Genomic DNA, 25667 nt, shown 5'->3' with positions numbered 1-25667 from the left:
TACTCCAGGTTCTTGTGGTCAGTCCAAACCAGGAATGGATGTTGTGCTCCCTCCAGCCAGTGCCTCCACTCCTCAAGGGCCAGTTTGACCGCTAGCAGTTCTCGATCCCCCACATCGTACCGGGACTCAGCAGGACTCAGGCGGTGGGAGAAGTAAGCGCAGGGGTGCAGCTTTCCTTCCGAACGTTGAGAGAGCACCGCGCCGACACCACTGTCCGAGGCGTCCACCTCCACGATGAATGGTTGGGAGGTGTCTGGGAGAACCAGAATGGGTGCCGTGCAGAAGCGGTCCTTGAGGTCTTTGAACGCCTTTTCTGCCTGAGGAGACCAGCCATAAGATCCACCTGTCCCTTTGGTGAGGTCTGACATGGGTGCTGCCACAGAACTGAAGTTCCTGATGAACTTGCGGTAGAAGTTAGCGAATCCTAAGAACCGCTGAACCTCCTTAACGGACTTGGGAGTAGGCCAATCCCGGACGGCCAGGGTCTTGGCAGGGTCCATTTGGAGTTGGCCTGTCCGTACAATAAATCCCAGAAAGGAGACCTCGGGAACATGAAATTCGCATTTCTGGGCCTTGGCGAACAGATTGTTCTGTAGCAGCCTCTGGAGAACCTGGCGGACATGGTGGCGGTGCTCCTGCACGGTCTTGGAAAAGATAAGGATGTCGTCGAGGTAGACAAAAACGTATAGGTTAATCATGTCCCTTAAGACGTCGTTGATTAGGGCCTGAAAAACAGCTGGTGCGTTGGTGAGTCCGAAGGGCATCACCTGGTATTCGTAGTGCCCAGACGGGGTGTTAAAGGCAGTCTTCCACTCGTCTCCCTGTCGGATACGGATGAGGTGGTATGCGTTCCGTAGGTCCAACTTGGTGAAGACGGTGGCGCCTTGGAGCAGGTCGAAAGCTGTGGACATCAGCGGAAGGGGATATCGGTTGCGCACAGTGATCTTATTCAGGCCCCTGTAATCAATACATGGTCGGAGCCCCCCATCCTTCTTGCCGACAAAGAAGAAGCCGGCTCCAGCAGGTGAAGTGGAGGGTCGAATAAACCCAGAGACCAGGGCATCTTTGAGGTATTCCTCCATGGCCTTGCGTTCTGGCTGAGAGAGTGAAAACAGTCTGCCACGAGGAGGGGTAGTCCCAGGGAGCAAGTCGATGGCACAGTCGTAGGCCCGGTGCGGAGGAAGAACGGCGGCCCTGCTCTTGCTGAATACCTCCTTGAGATCCCAGTACTCTGTGGGAACTTGAGATAACTCGGTGAGATCAGGAGGCTCGGCAGGAGACACAGGAGAGCTAGAGAGCAGACAAGAGGCATGGCATGCAGGGCCCCATTCCACAACCTGGCTTGTTACCCAGTCTATGCGAGGGTTGTGGCGAGTAAGCCAAGGAAGGCCTAGAATAACTGGGAACTCAGGTGAAGGAATCAGGTGCAGGGATATTTCTTCCTTGTGACCTTGAGACTGGAGGAAAACTGGAGAAGTAACTTGGGTGACTCTTCCATCACCTAACGCTTGGCCATCAAGGGCAGACACAGACAGTGGGACTTCAAGAGGTGCAGTCGGAATATTGATGCTTTGGGCGAAGTGAATATCCATAAAGTTCCCAGCCGCCCCTGAGTCTATCAAAGCTTGACAAGAGTGGACAGACTCACCCCAGGAGATGGAGACCGGGATGTAGATTCCTTGGCCAGGGAGTCCGGGAGAGAGGGTAGGCCCCGTCACAACCCTCCCTCGGCTGGACGGGGCGGTCCTTTTCCCAAGAGTTCGGGACATGATGCTCGGAAGTGACCAGGCTTGCCACAGTAGATGCAGCACTTGTCCCTCCTTCTGCGCTCCCTCTCAGATGCGGAGAGGCGAGTACGACCCACTTGCATGGGTTCTGGACAGTCACTGAAGGAGGTAGACGGTCTCCAGGTAGAGGTAGGGAGGCTGGGAGGGCTCAAGGCTTGGTGGCGTTCTCTCATCCTGTTGTCCAGACGAATAGCATGTGAGATGAGGGTTTCGAGGTCACTTGGGCATCCAATAGAGGCCAGACCGTCCTTGATGGGGTCAGACAGACCATGGTGGAAGGCTGACACCAGGGCAGTCTCGTTCCATCCACTTACTGCTGCGAGTGTTCGGAACGAGATGGCGTAATCTGCGACGCTTCCTCCTTGCCGGATGGACATGAGCTTTCGGGCTGCGTCGGTACTGATGTCTGCCTGATCGAAGACCCGAAGCATCTCTTCAGAAAACAGCTGGAAATCAAAGCACTCAGGTCCCTGTCTTTGCCAGATAGCAGTAGCCCAGGCTCGCGCCTTACCAGCTAATAAGGTGATCACAAAGGCAATCTTGCGGCGATCCGTAGTGTAGGTGGTAGGCTGAAGCTCAAAGGTGAGTTGACACTGGGTAAGGAACTCTCGGCACTCACTGTGCTTGCCGTCATACCTCTGTGGTGCAGGAAGGCTGGGTTCGCGAGGTGAAGAAGGCAGCATTGCAGGAGGCACTGGAGCAGGAGTGGGAGCTGGATCAGGAGCAGGAACTGGATCAGGAGCAGGAGATGCAGGCAGAGATGTCAGCTGTGCCAGGGTTTTCCCAATTTGCTGAAGCAGTTCCTCGTGGCGAGCGAGGGCCTCACGTTGGCTGGTGAGCGTACGTCCATGAGCGTCCATGGTCGCTCCGAAGCGTGTCAAAGCTGCCATAATTCCCTGAAGGTTGGCCGGGTAGACAGTTGAAGCAGCCTCTGCTGAGTCGGTCATGACGGAGTCTTTCTGTTAGGGTTTTGCTGGGATTCGAACCTGGTTCGTTGGTGTGATAATCCAGCAAACCCCCACTAGGCCACCAGGGGGATGACTCAAATGCAGAGGCGTGAGGCGGAAGTAGAAAAAGAATCAAAAGGTTTTTTTAAACTATATACACTATATACAGGGCAAAACAAAAGACAAAAAAAACCCAAAGAGTATAATCCAAAAGAAAAGCAAAGTGCAAAAATTCAAAAGCTAAGAAGATCAAAAAACACAGTACAAAGGAAACTGGAGATAAACATAACAGCACAAAGACTCCGTGACAAGAGGACTGAACTCAGGGGTATAAATAGACAAACTAATTAAGGACACAGGTGAAGATAATTAGGCAATTAACACAAACACAAAACACAGGAACAGTGGCGGCCTCTAGAGGCCAAAATAAACATGACATGAAAAGGAAATAACAGCGGCCTCTAGAGGCCAAAACAGTCCTAGTCCTAACACCCAGTACTTCAAGTCTTTATATAGGCACACTGATGTGTCTTAATCTTGTGCAGGTGTGTCTCATTAATGACGTGTGCAAGAGTCCACTCAGTGCATGCGCAGTCTGGAATGCACCCGAGAGTTCATCTGGTGCACATGCCAAAGCATGCAGGTCTGATAGAACGCCCCCCAAAGAGCTCCCTCAGGGAGTGTAAAACCATCCTTCCTGGCCCTGGGGATGAGGGCTTGACACTAGATGCCATGCCATTGGTGCATTGCTCTGCGCTGACATGGCACTGGATACTTGGTTCAGGTGGGGACTTTAGCTCAGGACAGGACTTGGACTCTGGGCTGGATGTGGGCTCGGACTCAGGACAGGACTTGGACTCTAGGCCTGATGTGGGCTCAGGCTCAGGACAGGACGGTGGCAAGGCAACGACATCTTCGTGGCTGGACGGTGGCAAGGTGATGACGTCTTCATGGCTGGATGGCAGTGGGGCGACCACGTCTTTGTGGCCAGCTGAGGCCACACTGTTGTCCTCTGGCACCGGTTCTGGAACTGGCTCTGGCACTGACTCTTGCATTGGAGCTTGCACTGGCTCCGACTTTGGCGCTGACACTGACTTTGGCATTGGCGCTGACTCTGGCACTGGCTCTGATGCTGGAGCTGACACTGGCTCCGACTCTGGTGCTTGCACTGGCTCAGGTTCTGGCTCTGACTCTGGTGCTGGCTCTGACTCTGGCATTGGCACGGGAACTAGCTCCAACTCTGGCACTGGCACTAGCTGCAACTTGGGTGCTGACATGGGCACTGGAGCTGGCGCTGGCACTGACTTAGGCACTGGCTCTGACTCAGGCACTGATTCTGGCAGACTCTTATACTGGCTCTAACTCTTGCGTTGGTCCTAGCTCTGGCTCTGGTTCAGTTGCTGGCTCTAGCTCTGGTTCTGACTCAGGCTCTTGCTCTAGCAGTGGCTCTGGTTTGGGCATTGGCTCTGGCTCTGGTACTTGCTCTAGTGGTGGCTCTGGCTTGTGCTCTGGTTCAGGCTCTTGCTCTGGCTCAGGTTCAGGCTCTGGCTCTGATGCAGGCTCTGGTTCAGGCTCTGGCTTGCCCCTTTTCCACCAAAGCAGTTCCAGGGCTGGTTCGGGGCCAGTGCTTAGTTTGGAACCGGGTTTTCTGTTTCCACTGACAAAGAACTGTCTCTGGGGCCAGAAAAAACGGTTCCAGGCTAGCACCAACTCTTTGCTGGGCCAGAGGAAAGAACTGCTTACGTCAGCGGGGGGGCGGAGTTGTTAAGACCGACAACAACAACAAGACCGCGAAAGGTCGCCATTTTTAAGCGATGAGAAGCAGCAGCTGTACAAACGCGAAGTCATCCATTATTGTTGTTGTTGTTGTTGCTGCTTCTTCTTCTCCGTGTTGTTGTTGCTTCGATGTTCGCGCCAAGGTTTATGCAAACGCAGCGACGTAACTGACGTATACAGCGACGTAACTGATGTATACAGCGACGTAATGACGTGGCTCCCCTTAGCACCCCAAGCTATGGAAAAGCAAACTGGTCCTCAGCTGGCTCACAAGTTGAACGAGTTGTGAACCAGCACCAGCACTGGCCCCGAACCAGCCCTGGAACTGATTTGGTGGAAAAGGGGTAGCTGTGGTTCAGGCACTGGCTCTGGTTCAGGTGCTGGTTCAGGTGCTGGCTCTGGGATTGACTCTGGAACGGGATGTGGGACTGGCTTTGGAACGACAGCCTCTAGGAGTAGCTTTGGAGCAACGGCCTCCTCTGCTGCCACTGTGTCGGCCTCAGACGGGATAGCCCCGTCCCAAAAAATTTCATGGGGTTCCTCCTTCTCTAATGACTCATGTACCAGAGCATGACCTGAAAATCATGTGAGCTCCAAAGGCACAGGTACTCTACTCTTATGAGGTACTCAGCCCACTGGCATGCTTGTCCAGTAAGCCAGGAAATCATGCAGCTTACCCAGACAGGTTCTGGAGGCTTGGGCTCTTCTAGGTCTGTGTAGAAGAAGGCACACTGCAAGCTGAATCCCCTAGAGTGATCTAATCCATCTTATGGTGTCTATTCCAGTATGCTACCAGAAAAACAAGGATAGGGGCTGAGGTAAGGAAACCCAGAAGCTGCATGGAATGGCATACTGGAACACTTCTGCTATATCCATTGTTTGGCGAAGTATTCTGTCAGAGGTTGGTAGTAGATGGATGTAAGTGCAGAAGTTTTTTATTATAAAAGAGGTGATAACAGGCAAACAATCCAAATCGGCAGGCAAGATCATAAACATGGAGAAAGCAAAGGGTCGGGCAAGGCACAGAGTATCAAAGGCACAGAATAAAAATGGAAACAAGGAACAGGGATCAGGAAACCGGGAAATAGACACACGAAAATAAGGCTCGGTAATGTGTACAAACATAACCCAATGCTATGCACTGAGTGTGCACTGACAAAGTCTTTATATAGGCACACTGATGCATCTTAACCTTGTGCAGGTGTGCCTCATTAATGGCGCACGTGCAGTCCAGAACGCGCCCGAGAGTCCATCTGGTGTCAAGCATGCAGGTCTGACAGTTTTTACATCCCTGCTGAAATAATCGCTGATTAATACTCAGAAAGCATCTTGGATAAAAATGTTTTAAAAAATCCTTCTTTAAAATAAGAAGACACAGAATAGTCAATAACAAAAGGGTTGTTAGGGTTTCTGAGAGTAGTGGAATTCTGAATCTCAAAAGTAGCCAAAAAAAACCACTTACACTTTAAGGAGTTACCTTAAAGCACTTGTGTTGCACAAAGCAATGCCAGCGCTGAGTGTTTCCAGAAATGCACTGAATTCTCCACGGACAGTCATGGTAGTTATAAACGATTCATTCCGAAACAAGGTACGTCCCCAGAACCGCCCCAAAACAAAATGACGGCTCTTATTAAAGTCATTGGAAAAGGATCTTTCTTTATTTGAACACAGACTTCTGATTGGCTGCCCAATACAGGCTTCCCATTGGCTAAGGCACATGCTCTGCACTGTTAGAAACAGGGGTTCAGCAGGAGTCCCTTTCTGTCCCCCAAGGTACAATCTACACTAATGTACCATCTAGGGCTCATTATTGGACCTCAAGGTAACTATTGCCCCTTTTCCACCAAAGCAGTTCCAGGGCTGGTTCGGGGCCAGTGCTTAGTTTGGAACTGGGTTTTCTGTTTCCACTGAACAAAGAACTGGCTCTGGGCCAGAAAAACCGGGGGGGGGGGGTGTTGTTAAGACCAACAACAATAGCAAGACCGCAAAAGGTCGCCATTTTTAAGCAACGAGAAGCAGCAGCTGTACAAACACGAAGTCATCCATTATTATTGTTGTTGCTGCTTCTTCTTCTCCATGTTGTTGTTGCTTCGATGTTCGCGCCAAGGTTTATGCAAACGCAGCGACGTAACTGACGTATACAGCGACGTAATGACATGGCTCCCCTTAGCACCTCAAGCTATGGAAAAGCAAACTGGTTCTCAGCTGGCTCGCAAGTTGAACGAGTTGTGAACCAGCACCAGCACTGGCCCCGAACCAGCCCTGGAACTGATTTGGTGGAAAAGGCGTATATGTGTTCCTTTTTAGGGCCAAAAAGGTACATATATGTTCCGAAGCAGTCCATAAAGGGTACAAATACGTACCTAAGAGGGTACTGCCCCAGTGACAAGCCATTGTACCCCTGAAGGTACAATAATGTTCTTTATTTTCTGATAATGTGCTAAGTTTGAAATAGAATAGACCTGCTTGTAATTTCCACCAAATGACACCTCAAGCTCTTAGCTAGATAACAGGAGTTTGTGTTCAATGCTTTAAAGGGCTGATGACACGAACATGACTCTATGCAATTTCTTAAATAAACTATACAACATGGCAAACATGTTAGATTTCTGTTATAATTACGTGAAAAGAAGCTGTTGTTACGCGAATATCCAACTTTTAATTGCACAGCGCAAGAAAACTGGGTCCGTGGCTCGCGGCCATGTTGTGACGTCAGCGGAAGAACACGCTGCGTTTCACTGGCTGTTCTACTCAATGGAAATGGCGCATGAAAACGCCGGTGAACTCTCTAGTGCTAGCTCTTCCTCTTCTGGGAGTCTAGAATTGTGTTGATCTCTTCCGAATAGAATCTATGATAGCCTACCCTCTTTACCCTTTGCCTCTCGTTGCTAGGCAGCAGTTACATGAAAGCCGCAAGCTTTCACAAGCAAATACATGACTGATATCACGCCGACTTTATGATTACATTTATGATTATCATGTAGAATCTATAGCTCTACGTACCTTTATCTTATGTCGTTTCACAACACATGTTCTGACAGGAGGACTGTCTTTGGATCCGGCATAGCTACTAGTAGACCCCCTCCGGAATACTGGCAGTGTTGCCAGATTGGAAGGTTTCCCGCCCAGTTGGGCGGTTTCAAGTGCATTTTGGTGGGTTTTGAACATATTTTGGGCTGGAAAAGTTCAGCAGTATCTGGCAACAGATACTGCTGATGTTTTCCAGCCCAAAATATGTTCAAAACCCACCAAAATGCACTTGAAACCGCCCAACTGGGCGGGAAACCTCCCAATCTGGCAACACTGTGTAGGCACTGCTGATGGTAGTAACACACATTTGTGCTGAACTGAACACCCAAAAGATTCTGTTAAGCTGGGAAGGGTGTCAAAACAATCCAAATCGAAGTGTTCAGAGCACAGGATGGATGTTGGTGAGGGCTCCCACTTGTCATGAGTGCGCCTGACTTGCTTCACCCACTTCGCATGCGGCTTGGGATCTCTGGGAAACTTGAATAAACTTACCCCATCCTTGTGGGTTTTGGAGCAAAAGCCGGCAACACAACGCGAAGGCATAATATATATATATATATATATATATATATATATATATATATATATATAAATAAAATGTATAATAATAATACTAATAATGACAAACTGAACACCTGTCGCATCAACAACAAACTGGTAAGTTAGGAGGAAGGTTCTTTCGCTGACGTCATATAGCGCCTCCTCCTCTTTCGTCTCCTGGGTGCTGCAGCCCCGTCAAATTTGCCCAAATAGCCGCGTTTTTTATCATAACTTGTAAAATAGGCGCCTTCGTGAATTAATATATGGATCATCGGGAATTACTTTTTATGTTATAAAACATCGCCAAAGATGTCAAAAACGTGTCATCAGCACTTTAAGTGCTTCTGCAATGATTACAATCAGTGGTAAAGAAAACATAATTGTAGTTACACACAAGATCCCTGAAATATTCAGACTCATAAATTGTTCCTTGGCTCAGCTAATGGAGTCTCGTGACAGAAAACCCCCTAAGCAGAGTGTCATAAAGTCAAGCTAAATACAGTAATACAGCATAATTTCTCAGTGATCTTAGAAAAATATTTGTAGTGGGTTAACACACCTTAATGTCTCAGGCCTCTAGACTCTTGGCATGGGAAAGTTCTAACTTTCTAAACTGGCTAGCTTTTGTAACACAGAGAGCCTGGTTCAAAGATAATTGTGGAATCAGATACAGAAATCAAAATGCATTTTGACGCTCTACAGCATCTTCTTCTTTAAGGTGCTCCCATTAGGGGTCGCCACAGCGGATCATCATGATCTGCATATCTGATTTGGCGTAAGTTTTTACACCAGATGCCCTTCTTGACACAACCCTCCCCAATCTATCCGGGCTTGGGACCGGCACTAAGTATGCACTGGCTTGTGCAACCCCAGTGGCTGGGTATTCTACCTAATCTTCAGGTCTTTTGAAATGAGAAGGAAACCCCGTGCAGACACAGGGAGAACATGCAAACTCCTCACAGACAGGTTTGAACCCGGAACCTACTTGCTGTAAGGCGACAGTGCTAACCACTGCACCACTGTGCCACCCCTCACAAAGCTCTACAGCATACTAAACAGTAATCTTGAGATATAAAATAATCCTTCATGAGTCAGACTAAAAAGATTTAAATTCAGTGGTTAAGTTTGTGTTTACATTTTTGGAAACAAACTTCACGTCCACTCTGAAGTGTATAATAATGAGTTGTTGAGAACAATCCGGTACTTTTCTCTCCTGAGCTCTTCTCATTGATTCTTTTGTCTAAACGCAGACTAGCGTGGTGTGACAAGATGTCGAGTCACACTCTGCTGCTTCTGTATGGGAGTCAGACGGGCACGGCCCAGGACACGGCCGAACGAATCGCTCGCCAGGCACAAAGGAGGAGGATTGAAGTCCGAGTGCAAGCTCTGGACACGTACAATGTGGTCAGTATAGACATGGAAATTAACGTGACATTATAAAACATTAAGTTTTTAAATCAGGAACATGAATGAATGAATGAATGAATGACAGTACTGTGTATTGAGTATTTGCGTGTATATCTTATGAACAATTATTGGCTCACGTCTATGTGCTAGTGTTGAAAATGTGCAAATCATGGGAGATGTTCATGCTTTTGTGTTCATCAGGCGAATCTGATATCAGAAGCTCTTGTGGTGTTTGTTTGCTCCACCACAGGGCAAGGAGACCCTCCAGACAACATGAAGGTAGGAAAGAGCGTGTTATAAATAAGGACTGTGTTGCAGTACTGCTATAACACACCATTAAAGGTCGTGCCAGTATGCTAGCTATAGTGTATATTAGCTCAGGTCAGGTGTGTAAAATGGCCTCATGGAGGGATTCCCTTATTGTACAGGTTACCCAGAAGGCATTGCAGTCTTTTGCAATTTACTTTTCCAAAGAGTGAAAAAATAAAAGAGAAAAGATGTGTATAAATGTAAACAGAAATATTTAGACACGTCCAATAATTCCAATAACCAGATTGATTGTTACTATGACAACAATTATGAATAATGCACTTGACATCTCTTTACTTTTTTGAAATGGCTTTCTCTGTAACAGTAAATACTAATAAGCAATTATTGGATGAGGCTAAACAAAATATTGTGATTTATTAGTGCGAGCAAGCAAATAATTATTTGTCGATACAGAGGCAAATAATTGCTTGCGAAGTGCTAACAAATCATGATATTTTGTGATAACTGAGTTCAATAATTGTTTTATCATCCAAAAAATTTTTTGGGAAATAATGATTATAAAGTTTGCATGACGAGTCAAATGAGAAACCAGATACAGTCAGTTTTATTTACATATCTGCATTTTGTTTACATGCTTCTGCGTAAAATTTTCTCAAAACTGCTGCATGCTTTTCTTTTGAAAGTATTAAGCTCATCTTCCAAAAATTGTCTTTCTTTTAGATCACGTCGAAAGACATGAATAGTCACTTTTTTGTGTGTTTTCACTGTTTTTATTTTCAATTAAAGAAGCCAACTCCTTGTCTCTCAATTTAGGGAATTGAGTCACGTTGGCAAAAGTGAGAAGTAACTGCACATGAGCAGACCATTATTTGTAGGCAGTTATTTGCAGTTCGCTCAGCCAATCAAAAGAGCGTAAAAATGATTTGAATGATAATTAACAGTTATTCCATGAAATCGAGTTGTACATGAGCTGATAGCCGATGAGGCGCATAGCGCTGAGTTGGCTATAAGCCATGTACGACAAAATTGAGTGGAATAACTGTTTTATTCTCTCCACATTCACTGGATTTTGAGAAACGGAGCATTTTTATTTTTGCAAATTTGCTAAATAAAAACTTTCATACAAAATCACCGACAAAATAATTTCCACTTAGAATGGAAACAAACCAGCGAAATGACAGTAGCAATTTGTGAAAAATGCTATAATAATAATTTTTGAAAAATAAAAAAAGATACTTCTTACTATCAAATACTTTTATTCAATATTTTGTTGCTTTTTTGGGGGGTTTTCTTCTTTAGGGTTTTTTGGCGGTTGGCAAACCAACTTAAAGTTGCATTACGTATTGGGGGGAAAAAACTATATTATTTGAGCTATTTCTGTTTCTTTTATACTTGTAACAATTTTTTGGGTTTTGTTGTCGACTAGAGTTTTTATTTCTTCTTCAGTTGATTCAGCAACACGCTCCACCATTTTGTTTTTCTCTAATCATGGTATATGAGCTGATAGCCTAGTAGTAGAGTAGCCAATCAGAACGCGCGATTGCTCATATCCAGTGAATGTAGATAGAATAATAAAAATTGATTAATTTAGTGAACTTTTATAGTCCATCTCTCCACATAAATAGGCTTTAGACCATTTTGTTATGGTTAGGTTTGGGAAGGTGTGGTGTGACTAATATTGATGCTTTTAAATTAAAACATTGTAACATGCTGTGGCCTGTAAAAGTCAAAGGAGGCATGTTATGAGTAGTTATTGGAACACAGAGTATACAAAACCTTCTTCAGCCCTGATATGTCAAATTTGAGGAGTTGAGAATGATAACTGTAGGGTAAAGCTGTTTTTGTCCTGCAGAACTTCTGGCGCTTTCTGTTCAGGAAGTCATTACCCTCAGGATCTCTGTGTCGCCTGGACTGTGCAGTGCTTGGTCTTGGGGACTCGTCATATCCTAAGTGAGATTTGCCACAAAATTCACCTCACAGATTGAACTATAGTGCCTTGCATAAGTATTAACACCCCCCATTATTTTGTCCCACATTTTGTAGAGTTACAACCTGGAACTGAAATGGACTTACTTGGGATTATATGTCAAGACTTGCAGTATAATTGCTGTTCATCAGTGAGCTGCATTCAGTCTGACAAAACCTGAGCAATTTTACAAAAAATACTGAGCAAAAAATATCAGGATCCAGATGTGCAAAACTGACGGAGACATATCTCAGAAGGCTTGAAGCTGTAATTGTAGCTAAAGGTGATTCTACCAAATATTGACCTAGGGGGTGGTAATATTTATGCAACCAAAAATTGTGATTTTTTTTCAATCAAGCTTTATGTCACAATAAAGAAGATATTGTGCAGATTTAAATGCTACACATATTGTACAATCCCAGTTAAGTCTATCGTAGTTACAGGTTGTAACATTGCAAAATGTGGAAAAGTTCAAGGGAGGTAAATACTTATGCAAGGCAGTGCATTAATCGAGGAGAAACTAATACATAAAATACTATTAATCTCATATATATATATATATATACACACAGTGCCCTCCATAATTATTGGCACCCCTTGTAAAGGTTAGTAAAAAGGATTAGAAAAAAATCCACCTTTTGGTGAAGTTGCTTCATTTCACGCTGAAAAAATGAGAAAAATCCAACCTTTAATTGAAATAAATTTATTCAGAGAAAAACAAATCCTTCATCAAGAAATAATTATTTTCAACAAAAACACACGTGCCACTATCATTGGCACCCCTGGAAATGATAGTGAACACAATGTAACTGAAGCATGTTTCCTATTTAAATTGTACATGTTTGAGTTGATTGGGGTGTGTAGGAACTTTCAAGCTGTAATCCATGTCTTCCTGATTAACTGGGATACAAATATGAGGTGACACAGAGGCCAAATTCCCTTAGTCATCCATCAACATGGGAAAGATAACTGAAGCATGTTTCCCATTTAAATTGTACATTTTTTTAATTCATTGGAGTAGGAACTTTCAAGCTGGGTAGCACTAGGGCTGTCACGATTACCGGTGTACACGGTTACCGCGCTAAAATATTTTGACGGTGACCATAACCTTCTGAGTGTCAAAACCGCGATAGCTTCCATTTTCGCGAGACTTTGAACTTTCGTGCGAGTTTTCCTGCCGACGCCACTCAAGTTCACTCACTCACTGTCCGAAGTTCAAGCATGGCGGAAGGAGGAGACTGTGGTGGTCATCAAGATGAAGACATCTATCCGCCTTCCAAGCGGATAAAATCGGAAGTGTGGAAATATTTTGGATATTTCAAAAATTCGGAGGGACAACTTGTTGATGACGGTGCTCCTGCATGTAGAGTGTGCAGAAAAAAGGTGTCAGCGAAAGGCAGCAATACATCAAATCTAATGACTCATCTGCGAGACCATCATCAGCATTTGTACAGCAAGTGCAAGGTAGGTTAACGTGTATGTTTTAGCTGAAATGCGCAAAGTAACTTTTGACTTTTGACGAGGGAAGATGAAACAATTATTTCCGACTGTCAATAATGTTAGACCTTGATGATAATCTTTATTGTCGAAAGACGGCCACTGCTAGCAGTTTTAAAATGCATCTATCATCTGCGAGACCACCATCAGCATCTGTACAGCAAGTGCAAGGTGGTTAACGTGTATGTTTTAGCTGAAATGCGCAAAGTAACTTTTGACGAGGGAAGATGAAACAATTATTTCCGACTGTCAATAATGTTAGACCTTGATGATAATCTTTATTGTCGAAAGACGGCCACTGCTAGCAGTTTTAAAATGCATCTAGCACTAGCTGTGGTTAGCGCTATTCTGAGGTAAACATCACCATTCTAAGCTAAGTTACACAGCTAAACTTTCATTCGCCACAAGACGGTGAAAATGGATCAGTGAAACACACGAAGTAACGTATGACTTCGGGTCGAGGGAAAATACAACAGTTGTATCCGACTGTCAATAATGTTAAACTTTGATAATGATCTTTATTGTGAAGTGCGCCCACTGCTAGCATTTTAAAATGTGTCTAGCTGTGGTCAGGATCCACTTGTCCACAGTCCAAACTTGAAAACCTGAACCACGCCCACTCAACCTGAGCCACGCCCACTCAAATAACCGTGATAATACCGTACACCGCGATAATTTTGGTCACAATAACCGTCATGTTAAATTTTCATACCGTGACACCCCTAGGTAGCACTTTCTATAATAAATACTTAAGGAGGATTGATAAGTTATTTGCTAGATCTTTTAAGTCTGGTTACTGTTCCAGGCAATACAGTATTACTGCACTTTTGCAAAAAACCAAATCCCTCATCAAGAAATAATTTTCAACAAAAACACGTGCCAATATTATTGGCACCATTTTGACTTCAAGTTATGGAACCTGATTACAACCACAGACATGGCTCTGAGTTGTCTCCTGCTGCCACAGAGAAACAGGCAACTTAGAAAAAGGGCACACAATTTTATCTTGCCCAAAGTACAGACTAGCCGTTTTAAGTCAGTTTTTATCAATACATGTCTTTTTTAAAGCTATACGGCCTTTCAGTTTCATAAAATCGGTGAAATTTAGTTCGCTCTGAAATTTGGTCATTCTGATATGTTTATTTCTGTAATATTTAAAAAAAAAAAACCAAAACCCCCCAGGCCATTCTGTGGTTGGGAAGTTATTTAATTTGAGGGGATTCCCGAGCAAATAATGTGCATGAAATCACTCGCTTCGCGCAGTCAAGCAGACGGAGAAGTCTGTGTGCGCATGTGCAGGTTTACCTGCTTCTTCTACTTTTCCTTCTTCTGTTGGGTTTTATGGCAGCTGGCATCCAGTGTTGCATTACTTCCATCTACAGGTTTGCCTTGACTGTGCACTAACAGTTACATCATTCTGTCGCTAAATAAACAGCTGATCACACCGAGGTGCTCACTGACCGCCAATATTTATTAGTTTGGTCCTGCGTTTCCTTTCCTTCGCAGCATAACGTCTTTTCTTCTCACTTTCCATTACTGTAGTTGGTCTTTCATGTTTCATTCACGTCGTCCATTTTTCTCTCCTGTTTCAAATTTGTATCCCATAATGCCTTGCCCGAACGGGGAAAGTCCACCACGTGATGCATGATGTAGTATCTTGAATTGGGTCATGGTGAAGCAGGAAAAAGTAGCGGAGAATTTAGAACCACATGGCCCTAAATTCATTAATTGTTCTATTTTAAAAAAACTAATAAAATTGGAAGTCTATGATTTGAATTCAGTGGCTTTCGGTCCACTAAACAAACATAATTGGGTGTCAGGGAAAATTATTTTTATGACCTAAAGTTGAAAAATCTGAAAGGCAGTACAGCTTTAATTATCTGTATTTTTTTTTATCTTGTATCCCGTAGGTCTTAGATGTATTTATATTAGCACATTATTATTATTTGGATGATTTCTGATTGTACTTTGTAAATGGGGCACATCTGTTTGCCTTGTTATATTAAATAAAGACCTTAAAAATAAAAAATTATGAAAAAAGATAAGAGAACACACAAACCAAATGAGATAGAAGTGTGTTGACTTTCATAAGTCAGGGAATGGTTATAAAAAATAGCTATTTGCCTGAAATGTCCATTTCTACTGTTAGAAATAATAAGAATAATAAAGGAATAATTAAAAAAGTGGACACCAACTGGAAATGTTACACATTTGCCTGGAAGAGGAACCAAGTTTATTTTGTCCTCATGTACAGTGAGGATGATGGTGAGAGAGGCAAAAGAAATCCTCAAGGATCACTGTTGGTGAATTACAAGAAAAAGTAAAATCTTGGGGTTTCCAAGTCTCCAAAAGCACCATCAGATGCCACCTCCATGCCAACATATTATTTGAAAGGTATGCCATAAAAAAGCCTTTTCTGTCAGTTAACCACAAACATAAGCACCTGAAGTTTGTGAAATGCTACTACAACTTTGACTGGAACCGTGTTCTATAGTCTGATGTGACAAAATGGAGCTTTTTGGCAAGAAACACTCAAGATGAGTTTAGTGTAAATAGAAGAATGGCCATAATGAAAAGAACCCAATCCCAGCTGTAAAATATGGTGGAAGTTCTGTGATGTTTTGGAGCCTCCAAAGGCTCTGGAACCCTTGTTAGGGTACATGGCATCATGGACTCCATGAAATACCAGGACATTTTAAATCAAAATCTGGCTGCCTCTGCCAGGAAATTGAAACTGGATTGTCATTGGCTTTTCCAGCAGGACAATGATGTGTGACCCATGTGTCCAAATCAACACAAAAATGGCTAGCTGACCACAGAATCAAGCTTCTTCCATGGCCATCTCAGTCCCTTGACTTGAACCCCATAGAAAACGTGTGGTAAGTTGAAGAGGAGAGAATACAACAGAGGGCCGAGGACCCTGGATGGTCTGGAGAGATTCTGTAAAGAGGAATGGTCTCAGATGTGCTGCTCTGTATCTTCAACCTTATAAAATGTTTTAGGAGAAGACACAGTGCTGTTTTACTGGCAAAGGGAGGTTGTACAAAGTATTAAATGCAGGGGTGCCGATAATTGTGGCACTTTTTTAAATTGAAAATAATTATTTCTTGATGAGGGATTTATTTTTCTCTGAACAAATATATTTCAATGAAATGTTGGATTTTTCTCATTTTATCAGTGTGAGATAAATCAACTTCACCAAATGATGGATTTTTTTTCTAATCCTTTTTACTCATCTTTACAAGGAGCGCCAATAATTGTGAAGGACACACACTGTGTTTTATATATATATATATATATATATATGTTGTGAAAAAGTTTCATTTTTTGTACTTTAATTCAAAAAGGTAAACTTTCATATATTCTATATTCATTATACAAAGATTATTTCAAGCCTTTATTTTAATTTTGATGATTGATTATGGTTTATTGCTCATGAAAATCAGAAATCCAGGATCTCAAATTATTAGAATATTTTGATTGAATAGTCAATCAAAAAAGAATTTACAATACAGAAATGTCCAACTTCTGAAAAGCGTGTTCATTTTTACACTCAGTACTTGGTTGCATCTCCTTTACTATAAATTACTGCATCAGTGCGGCATGGCATGGAGGCACTCAGCCTGTGGCACTGCTGAGGTGTTATTGAAGCCCAGGTTGCTTTGATGGCGGCCTTTAGCTCGTCTGTATTTTTGAGTCGGGTGTTTCTCATCTTCCTCTTGACAATACTCCATAGATTCTCTATGGGGTTCAGGTCAGGCGAGAGTTGGCTGGCCATTCAAGCACAGTAATATCATGGTCAGCAAACCATTTGGTAGGAGTTTTGGCACTGTGGGCAGGTGCTAAGCCCTGCTGGAAAAGGAAATTGGCATCTCCATAAAGCTCTGGAAGCATGAAGTGCTCTAAAATCTCCTGGCAGATGGCTGCAGTGACTTTAGATTTGATAAAATACAGTGGACCAACACCAGCAGATGACATGGCATGTCAAATCATCACAGACTGGAAACTTCACACTATACTTCAAACACCTTGGATTCTGTGCCTCTCCACTCTTTCTCCAGACTCCATGACCTTAATTTTCAAATGAAATACAAAATTTACTTTCCTCTGAAAAGAAGACTTTAGACCATTGAGCAACAGTCCAGTTCTTTCTCTCCTTAACCCAGGGTAAGACGCTTCTGATGTTGTGTTTAGTTCAGGAGTGGCTTGATATTGTGGCATGCGGCAGTTGTAGTCCCTTTCCTGAAGATGTCTGTGTGTGGTGGCTCTTGATGCACTGACACTGGCCTTAGTCCTCTCCTTGTGAAGCTCTCCCAAGCTCTTGAATCGACTTTTCTTGACAATCCTCTCAAGGCTACAGTCATCCCTGTTGCTTGTGCACCTTTTCCAGCCAGCTTTTTCAGCAATAACCTTCTTTGGCTTACCCTCCTTGTGGAGGGCGTTGATGATCATCTTCTGGACAACTGTAAAGTCAGCAGTCTTCCCTATAATTGTGGTTGTGTGTACTGAACTAGACTGAGAGATGCACTCTATTTATACTGTTTTACTCAAACTTGAAATTAAATATTCTCATATTTTGAGATCTTTTTGTGCTGTAGGCCATAATTATCAAAATATTATCAAATGCTTGAAACATTTTAGTTTACATGTAATGAGTCTAGAATATATTAAATTTTCACTTTCTTAAGTAACTCATGGAAAATATTGAACTTTTCAGATATGCTTTTGAGATGCACTAATTTTATATATATATATATATATATATATATATATATATATATATATATATATATATATAAAGTTAGAAAGGTCACGGTTGTGCAAAACTAACGTATGCTTACTTTGGAAACGTAAGCATTTACATTTAACCTGTTTTCTGTAAAGCTAATTCTGATTCTGATACATTCTAGATTCAACTTTGTGGCTAAGAAGCTGTATAAGCGTCTGCTGCAGCTTGGTGCTAATGCGCTACTTCCTGTTGGCCTGGCAGACGATCAGCATGATCTGGGGTGAGAATCTTTAGTGTTAGAAAAATTCCACCAAAATTCCACCATCTTCACACAGTTGGTCTGGGATTGTTCAAGTACTGAGTCCTACGATTGTGAGGTTCACGAATCCCAAGTGAACCTGGGCTACATGTCAGTGCTACTATTTTATCGGAATTTCCTATCGGAATGTCAGTATAATTTTGACCAGTATTAATAAATTGATACAATACTATACTATTACTTTATCACAATTGCTAATATTCTATCCATATAGAAACTATTATTCTGTCCACATTCACTGGACATGAGCAGTCAAGCGCTCTGATTGGCTACTCTGCTACTAGGATATCAGCTCATATACCATGAAGAGAGAAAAACAAAATGGCAGAGTGTGTTGCTGAACCAACCGAGGATGAAATAAATACTCTACTCGAAAACACAACCTCAAAAAATACAAAAAAAGCAACAAAATATGGAATAAAAGTATTTGATGGTAAGAAGGTATCTTTTTTTTTTCAAGAATTATCACATTTTTCACAAATTGCTACTGTCATTTCACCGGTTTTTTTACATTCAAAGCAGAAATGATTTTGTCAGACGTTTTGTATGGAGTTTGTATCAAGTTTTTATTTATTGAAATTTTATTTATCGAAAAAATAAAAATGCTCTGTTTCTCAAAATCCAGTGAATGTGCATATAATAAAACAGTTATTCCACTCAATCTCGTCGTCCTTTGCTTATAGCCAACTCGGCTATCAGCTCATGTACGACTCAATTTCGTGGAATAACTGTTAAATATTCAGATCTGAGTTTTGCACCAAATAGAAAGCCTGAGTTCATGTGACAGAGCACCATGCCCAACTGTAACTGTTAATCAAGACTCTTCTTGACTAACAGCTAGCAGTGCTTATTTTATGTAACGTCTTTGTAATTATGACTCTAATGCCAGCACTTTATCAGCCTGACTGTTTTTCCTATTCTACATTAAACTGCTTCGTGGTTTTGCATGCTGTGTTTAAATTCATTCTCATCTTTTTTTATCACACTTTTTATCAAGTCCTTTCAAGAATAATTCTCATCAGACTTAATGGAAATGATCATACGGCCATTCATAATGGACCGTTTGTAGTTCCACCTCTGCAATGCTGCTCTTTCTCAACTCTGCTGTAGATGTAGGCAATGTGTCACTGTACCTAAATACTGAGACACGTCTTATTATACAAACAAGTAAAGCAATATTACTGCCCTCTGATGACTACCGTGTCTTACTCCATTTTCCCCCCTGCATCATTAGAGTTTTGCTACTGCTTTCAGTAATGAATTTTCAATAATTTATAACATTGTTCCATATGTATGTCATGTTTAATGATATGAGCAAATAGGAAGAGAATAGTGTCTAAATTTTCATGCTGCCTTACTGATGTTTAATCACATAACTACTGCCTGTATTTACTCATCCAGCTTCTCCTTCTTTTTCTTCTTATTTATTTATTTATTTATTTATTTATTATTATCTCATCCGGCCAACAGGTGATGAGCTTATGCCATCATGTGTTGTCCGTTGTCTCGTCCACATTTCACGAAAATCGCTTCTTCTCTCTCAATTCTTCACCGATTTTTATTCTTTTTGGCAGGAAGGTAGGTCTGCCTGGGGTGCATATAACTTCTACCCAAATTTGCATAATTGCAATTAATAATGAAGATATGGCGTAATTAAGTCCTAACGAGCAGTTTCCACACAAATCGCTTCTTCTCCCTCAATTCTTCACCGAGTTTGATTCTTTCTGGCATGAAGGTAGGGGTACCTAGGGTGCGTATGACTTCTACCCAGATTTGCTTAATTACAATGAAGTTATGGACTAATTAAGCCTTAATGAGCAGTTCAACAAAAATCACTTCTTCTCGGTCAATTCCTCGCCGTTTTGGATTCTTTCTGGCAAACAGGTCGGTATTCCTAGGGTGTATATCAGGCTTTTCAATTACATGAAACCTGCAACGGATAACGTCGTAGGCGTCCAAATTAAAAAGGCAATCAAATTAAGGTCAAGCGCCCAAAATATACTACCAAAAGTTTAAAAAAATTGAAATGTTGATTAAATAAACTTGGCTGCATAAAACCCAATGTCTTGACTTTCTTCTTTAAAAACACCGAAATTAGCAAGAATTAGCATGTATTTCTCGTAATTGACACGAAATCCACACGAATTCTCCATCAACGGCGATCAGCACGCCATGATTTCGTGGAGGAGCGAGACTCGCGTACCAATGACCAAAGCGGGATTTCCACATTAGGGAAATCTCATCTCATCTCATTATCTCTAGCCACTTTATCCTTCTACAGGGTCGCAGGCAAGCTGGAGCCTATCCCAGCTGACTACGGGCGAAAGGCAGGGTACACCCTGGACAAGTCGCCAGGTCATCACAGGGCTGACACATAGACACAGACAACCATTCATACTCACATTCACACCTACGGTCAATTTAGAGTCACCAGTTAACCTAACCTGCATGTCTTTGGACTGTGGGGGAAACCGGAGCACCCGGAGGAAACCCATGCGGACACAGGGAGAACATGCAAACTCCGCACAGAAAGGCCCTCGCCGGCCACAGGGCTCGAACCCGGACCTTCTTGATGTGAGGCGACAGCGCTAACCACTACACCACCGTGCCACCCCTACATTAGGGAAATCTTCTTTCATATTGTTTTATGATGGTTGGCAAATAGCTTTTAGGTGCATTACTGCCACCTTCTGGACTGGAGTGTGAACCAGAATGTTTACTATCCTATAGAGATCTTGCAGTCACGTGACCGGAAAGTACACAACCGCCATCTTGTCGGTCAAAAACACAGCTGAATACTGCTGCACTCGTGTACAGAATGGATCAATTTCAACCGACGGACTACACGGCTCATTTTTCTAATGAACAGATAACTAGATATATGTCTAAAATAAACGATCTACAGATTTGTGACCCTTATGGCTTACCGGACAGAGTTTTCACGACCGGATTTTGAACTGCCAGCAGAATACCCGGACGTGTATAATTACCTCATTAACTTTCCCTCGCTGTTCAGTGGTGAAGCACTGCGTGCCTATAAATCTCTGGACAGTTATCTTTACAGAAATTCAGGATTTGTCAGCGACTCAGATGTGGCATCTTGTAAACAAGAATCCTCATTGGACGGGTAAGTCACTTAAGTATTGAGTATAGCACTGACCAGCCGATTATAGAATAGAATAAGGTAATTCCAGCTGTAATTCCAAATCGTCCGTCTTGTTTACATGGATCTGGCATTGGAGAGGTAGAGGCTTGGCAGTGGAGGTTTGAGTGGCTGTTTTCTGAGCTTAGTCAACAGGCCGGCTCTGCCTGTAGCCTCGCTTTTGCTTCCGCTCCCGGCACCGCCTCCTTCGCTTTGCTTCCGATAACAATCCACGGAGACCCCGCTGGTCTCGCTATCTCGTCCGGAATGTTTTTTTTTTTCTCGTCCGGAATGTTGTGCATGCGATGGAAATCGCTACAAACTGTCATTTTCTGCTGGAAACCAATGTCCAGTAAGTCCATACGGTTGTAGTGGATATTGAAGTCCGGTACAGACGAACAACACGCAAAAATACACACAAAAAAACATAAAAAACGTGCACAGGTAGGGAGAGCTTGTAGCCGCAGCCGTTGTAGTAGAATTGTATATAGTAGGTTTTTCCAGAAGAAAAGGTAGAAGTAAAAGCAGAAGTAGAAGTAGAAGGCGGAATATGGCGTTTGACCGACAAGATGGCGTCTGTCACAATCTGGATCGGCTGTGACGTCACATGCAAGTGCTCCATTGTGCTAAATTCTCCTAATAATTCCTGTATCATTTAAAAACCTAAAAATAGCCCTATATCCCACATGATCTGACCTCAACTGCAACATCTCTCTGCTACCTAGTGTCATATGATTTAAATCAGGTAAAAGACTGAATAAAAGAGAGCTATTCAGGACACAGCTGTGTGTATTTAAGATACAGCTTGCATCTTAAATACACACAGTTGTGTAAGTGTGGGTGGAATCAGTGACTTGGAGCTTGGTCCTCTTATTGATGATAGACTTAGACACTGGCCTTTCATTTAAACTAAGGTCTTTTACCCGACTACATACTGTGAATTGCACTGCCAGTTCTTGTGATGTGACTGAAAAACCTTTTGTGTCACAGGTCTGCTACAGGTTTGTCTCTTTGATGGCAACAGTGCAGAACTTGCTTTTTCATTCACAGGCTGCTTTCCTCCAGGCTCTCCTCAGGCCCCAACACATCTTTTAATCACTAACTGTATTCTGATTATTTTTGTCATGTACATGTACATCAAGAGGGATTAATGCTGTAGACATTTTGCAATAAAGGTAAAAATAACATTCAGAGATTTCTTTATTTATTCATACAGCGCTCTCCACAATTATTGGCACCCCTCGTTAAGATATGTTCTTTGGCTTCTAATAAATTCATTATTTTTAAAATAATATAGGACAACAATGCAAAGAAAGAGAAAAATCCAACCTTTAATTCAAGTGCATTTATTCAGTGGGAAAAAAAAATCCCACATTAAGAAATAATTCTTTTACATGAAATCATGTGTGCCACAATTATTGGCACCCCTGATATTAATACTTTGTACAACTCCCTTTTGCCAAAAAGATAGCACTTAATATTCTCCTATAACATTTCACAAGATGGGAGAATACAGAGAGAGGGATATTCGACCATTCCTCTTTGCATAATCTCTCTAAATCATCCAGAGTCCTGGGTCCTCTCCTATGCACTCTCCTCTTCAGCTCACCCCATAGGTTTTCAATTGGGTTGAGGTCTGGGGACTGAGATGGCCATGGGAGGAGCTTGATTTTGTGTATGGTGAACCATTTTTGTGTAGATTTGGCCACATGTTTAGGGTCATTATCTTGCTGAAAGACCCAGTGACGACCCATCTTCAGCTTTCGGGCAGAGGCCACCAGATTTTGATTTAAAATGTCCTGGTATTTCAAAGAGTTCATGATGCCATGCACCGTAACAAGGTTCCCGGGGCCTTTGGAAGAGAAACAGGCCCACAGCACCACCGACCCTCCCCCATACTTCACAGTGGGCATGAGGTGCTTTTCTGCATACTCATCTTTTGTGATGTATTAGAGTGTTTGTTGCCAAAAAGCTCTATCTTGGTCTCATCTGACCAAAGCACATGGTCCCAGTTGAAGTCCCAGTACCGCTTAGCGAACTCCAGACGTTTACGTTTATGCTTGTAAGTGAGAAAAGGCTTTTTCTGTGCATGCCTCCCAAACAGCTTGTTGGCATGTAGATAGTACCTGATGGTTGTTATGGAGACTTTGTGACCCCAAGATGCTACTCTTTGATGCGATTCTCTAACAGTGAGCTTTGGAGAACTTTTTACTTCTCTTCCCATCCTCCTCACTGTGCATGGTGGCAAGATAAACTTGCATCCTCGTCCAGGCTTGTTTGCCACTGTTCCAGTTGTTTTAAACTTCTTGATGATTCCTCTGACTGTAGATATGGGCAGGTGTAGGCGAGTGGCTATTTTCTTGTAGCCATTGCCTGACTTATGAAGGTCAACACACATCTGCCTTACTTGAATGGTGTGTTCTCTTGTCTTTCCCATGTTGAAGAGTGGATAAGAGAAATAGGCCTCTGTGTCACATCATATTTATACCCCAGGGAAACAGGATGTGATGAATTACTAATTAAAGGTTCCTAGATACTCTGATCAACTTTATAAACTACAGTAGAAATGACAGAAATGCTTTAATTAGATTTATTTTCTAGGAATTGTTATGGGTGCCAATAATTGTGGAACAGGTGATTTTATGAAAAATAATTATTTCTTAGTCAGGGATTTTTTTTATTCACTTGAGTTAAGGGTTACATTTTTCTACAATTTTCAGTGTGAGATTATGCTTCTGCAATAAAAATTGAATTTATTTTAAGGCTTTTAACACATCTTAACCAGGGGTGCCAATAATTGTGGAGGGCGCTGTAACTTTGTAGCTAAAAAAGCAGCAGCAGGTTTAAACACAGAGCACTGGGTAAACAGCACTTTGCACGTGCAGAAAAGCCCAAATTACCCTGCATCACGACGGTAAAAGCCCAAATTCAGAAATACAGGGTGTAGCCCAAATTATGGAATTGAAAGGCTTGTATATAGCTTCTATATATACACTACCGTTCAAAAGTTTGGGGTCACTTTGAAATGTCCTTATTTTTGAAAGAAAAGCACTGTACTTTTCAATGAAGATCACTTTAAACTAATCAGAAATACACTCTATACATTGCTAATGTGGTAAATGACTATTCTAGCTGCAAATGTCTGGTTTTTGGTGCAATATCTACATCTATAAAACTGACCTTCCTTTGAACAGATTGAGTTTCTGGAGCATCACATTTGTGGGGTCGATTAAATGCTCAAAATGGCCAGAAAAATGTCTTGACTATATTTTCTATTCATTTTACAACTTGTGGTGGTAAATAAAAGTGTGACTTTTCATGGAAAACACAAAATTGTCTGGGTGACCCCAAACTTTTGAACGGTAGTGTAGCTTTTATATAGTGTATATAGCTTGCAACATTTATTGTGCAAGGTGATCCACTTTAGATCGTTCCTTCTGGACTAGATGGGGCTGGAGTGAGCTACACCATCGCTGACAGTCTTCTTTATTATTATTATTATTATTATTGCACAAGGTTGATTCTGGTGGAAAGGAGTCTTCCAGTTGAAATGATCTCTTAATCATTTGTGAACCTTCTCTGATACATAGCTGTCTCTGCTGCTGTCTGTTAATAGCATAAAGCTTTACTTGTATAATAATGCTAATGTTGACACTCCGTCCTTCTCACCTGCCCCGATATTCACCTCAGACACACACTTGTGACCCACCCCATTAAGTGTTATTGCGTCATTAATAATTAGAGCCTACTGGTATCATGGTCTAGTATCCAAATACAGGCACTGAGTTCACTAGAACAGGCACTTACAATTTGCATAGTCGTAGAATTTGCGTCGGTGCTTTTGTGTCTTTTTGCTGTTGTCTATTCGTGCAAGTGTTTCTTTTGCTAAGCAATGTCTTATCGAAAAATGACATCCAAAAGCAGTTATGGGTGAATTTTTATGCTTTGCAGGCCAGATGGCGTGATTGATCCCTGGTTAAATTTGTTCTGGCAAAAGGCTCTGGCTCTTTATCCTCCACCAGCTGACTTAAGCCCCTTTCGCGACGAAGATCCGTGAGTCTACTTCATATTCGAATGCAAGCCTGTGTATCTGATACATCTTAAATATATCTTGGAGGATGCCAGTTCTGTATCCCTGCATGCAGGAACCTGTAAGAGCTATGGTTTGAAAACATACTGATTAAGTGATTTACGTATTCATAAATTATTCCTATTTAACAGTAATAATCAGAAAGCGTTAGCCCCGCCCATTCTTTG

At 42.4% G+C, this 25667-nt stretch overlaps 1 protein-coding gene across 2 annotated transcripts in view; it reads left to right on the top strand.

Annotated features, from left to right (window-relative positions):
* The window catches only part of ndor1 (NADPH dependent diflavin oxidoreductase 1), a 66904-nt gene that overhangs the window by 8087 nt on the left and 33150 nt on the right, over positions 1 to 25667 (top strand). Inside the window, exons 2-6 of one of the 2 annotated variants that reach the window (XM_060912355.1) lie at positions 9331 to 9484; positions 9689 to 9766; positions 11610 to 11707; positions 18131 to 18229; positions 25362 to 25463. In XM_060912355.1, the coding sequence (XP_060768338.1) occupies positions 9350 to 9484; positions 9689 to 9766; positions 11610 to 11707; positions 18131 to 18229; positions 25362 to 25463 (512 nt within the window). In that variant the 5' untranslated portion in view covers positions 9331 to 9349. The remainder of the gene's footprint in view (positions 1 to 9330; positions 9485 to 9688; positions 9767 to 11609; positions 11708 to 18130; positions 18230 to 25361; positions 25464 to 25667) is intronic. The other variant, XM_060912356.1, reaches the window with a different exon arrangement.

This window comes from Neoarius graeffei, chromosome 28 (assembly GCF_027579695.1).
Source record: "Neoarius graeffei isolate fNeoGra1 chromosome 28, fNeoGra1.pri, whole genome shotgun sequence".
Lineage (NCBI taxonomy): Eukaryota > Metazoa > Chordata > Actinopteri > Siluriformes > Ariidae > Neoarius > Neoarius graeffei.
Note: the sequence above shows the minus strand (reverse complement) of the source record. Positions and strands in the feature narration are given on the sequence as shown.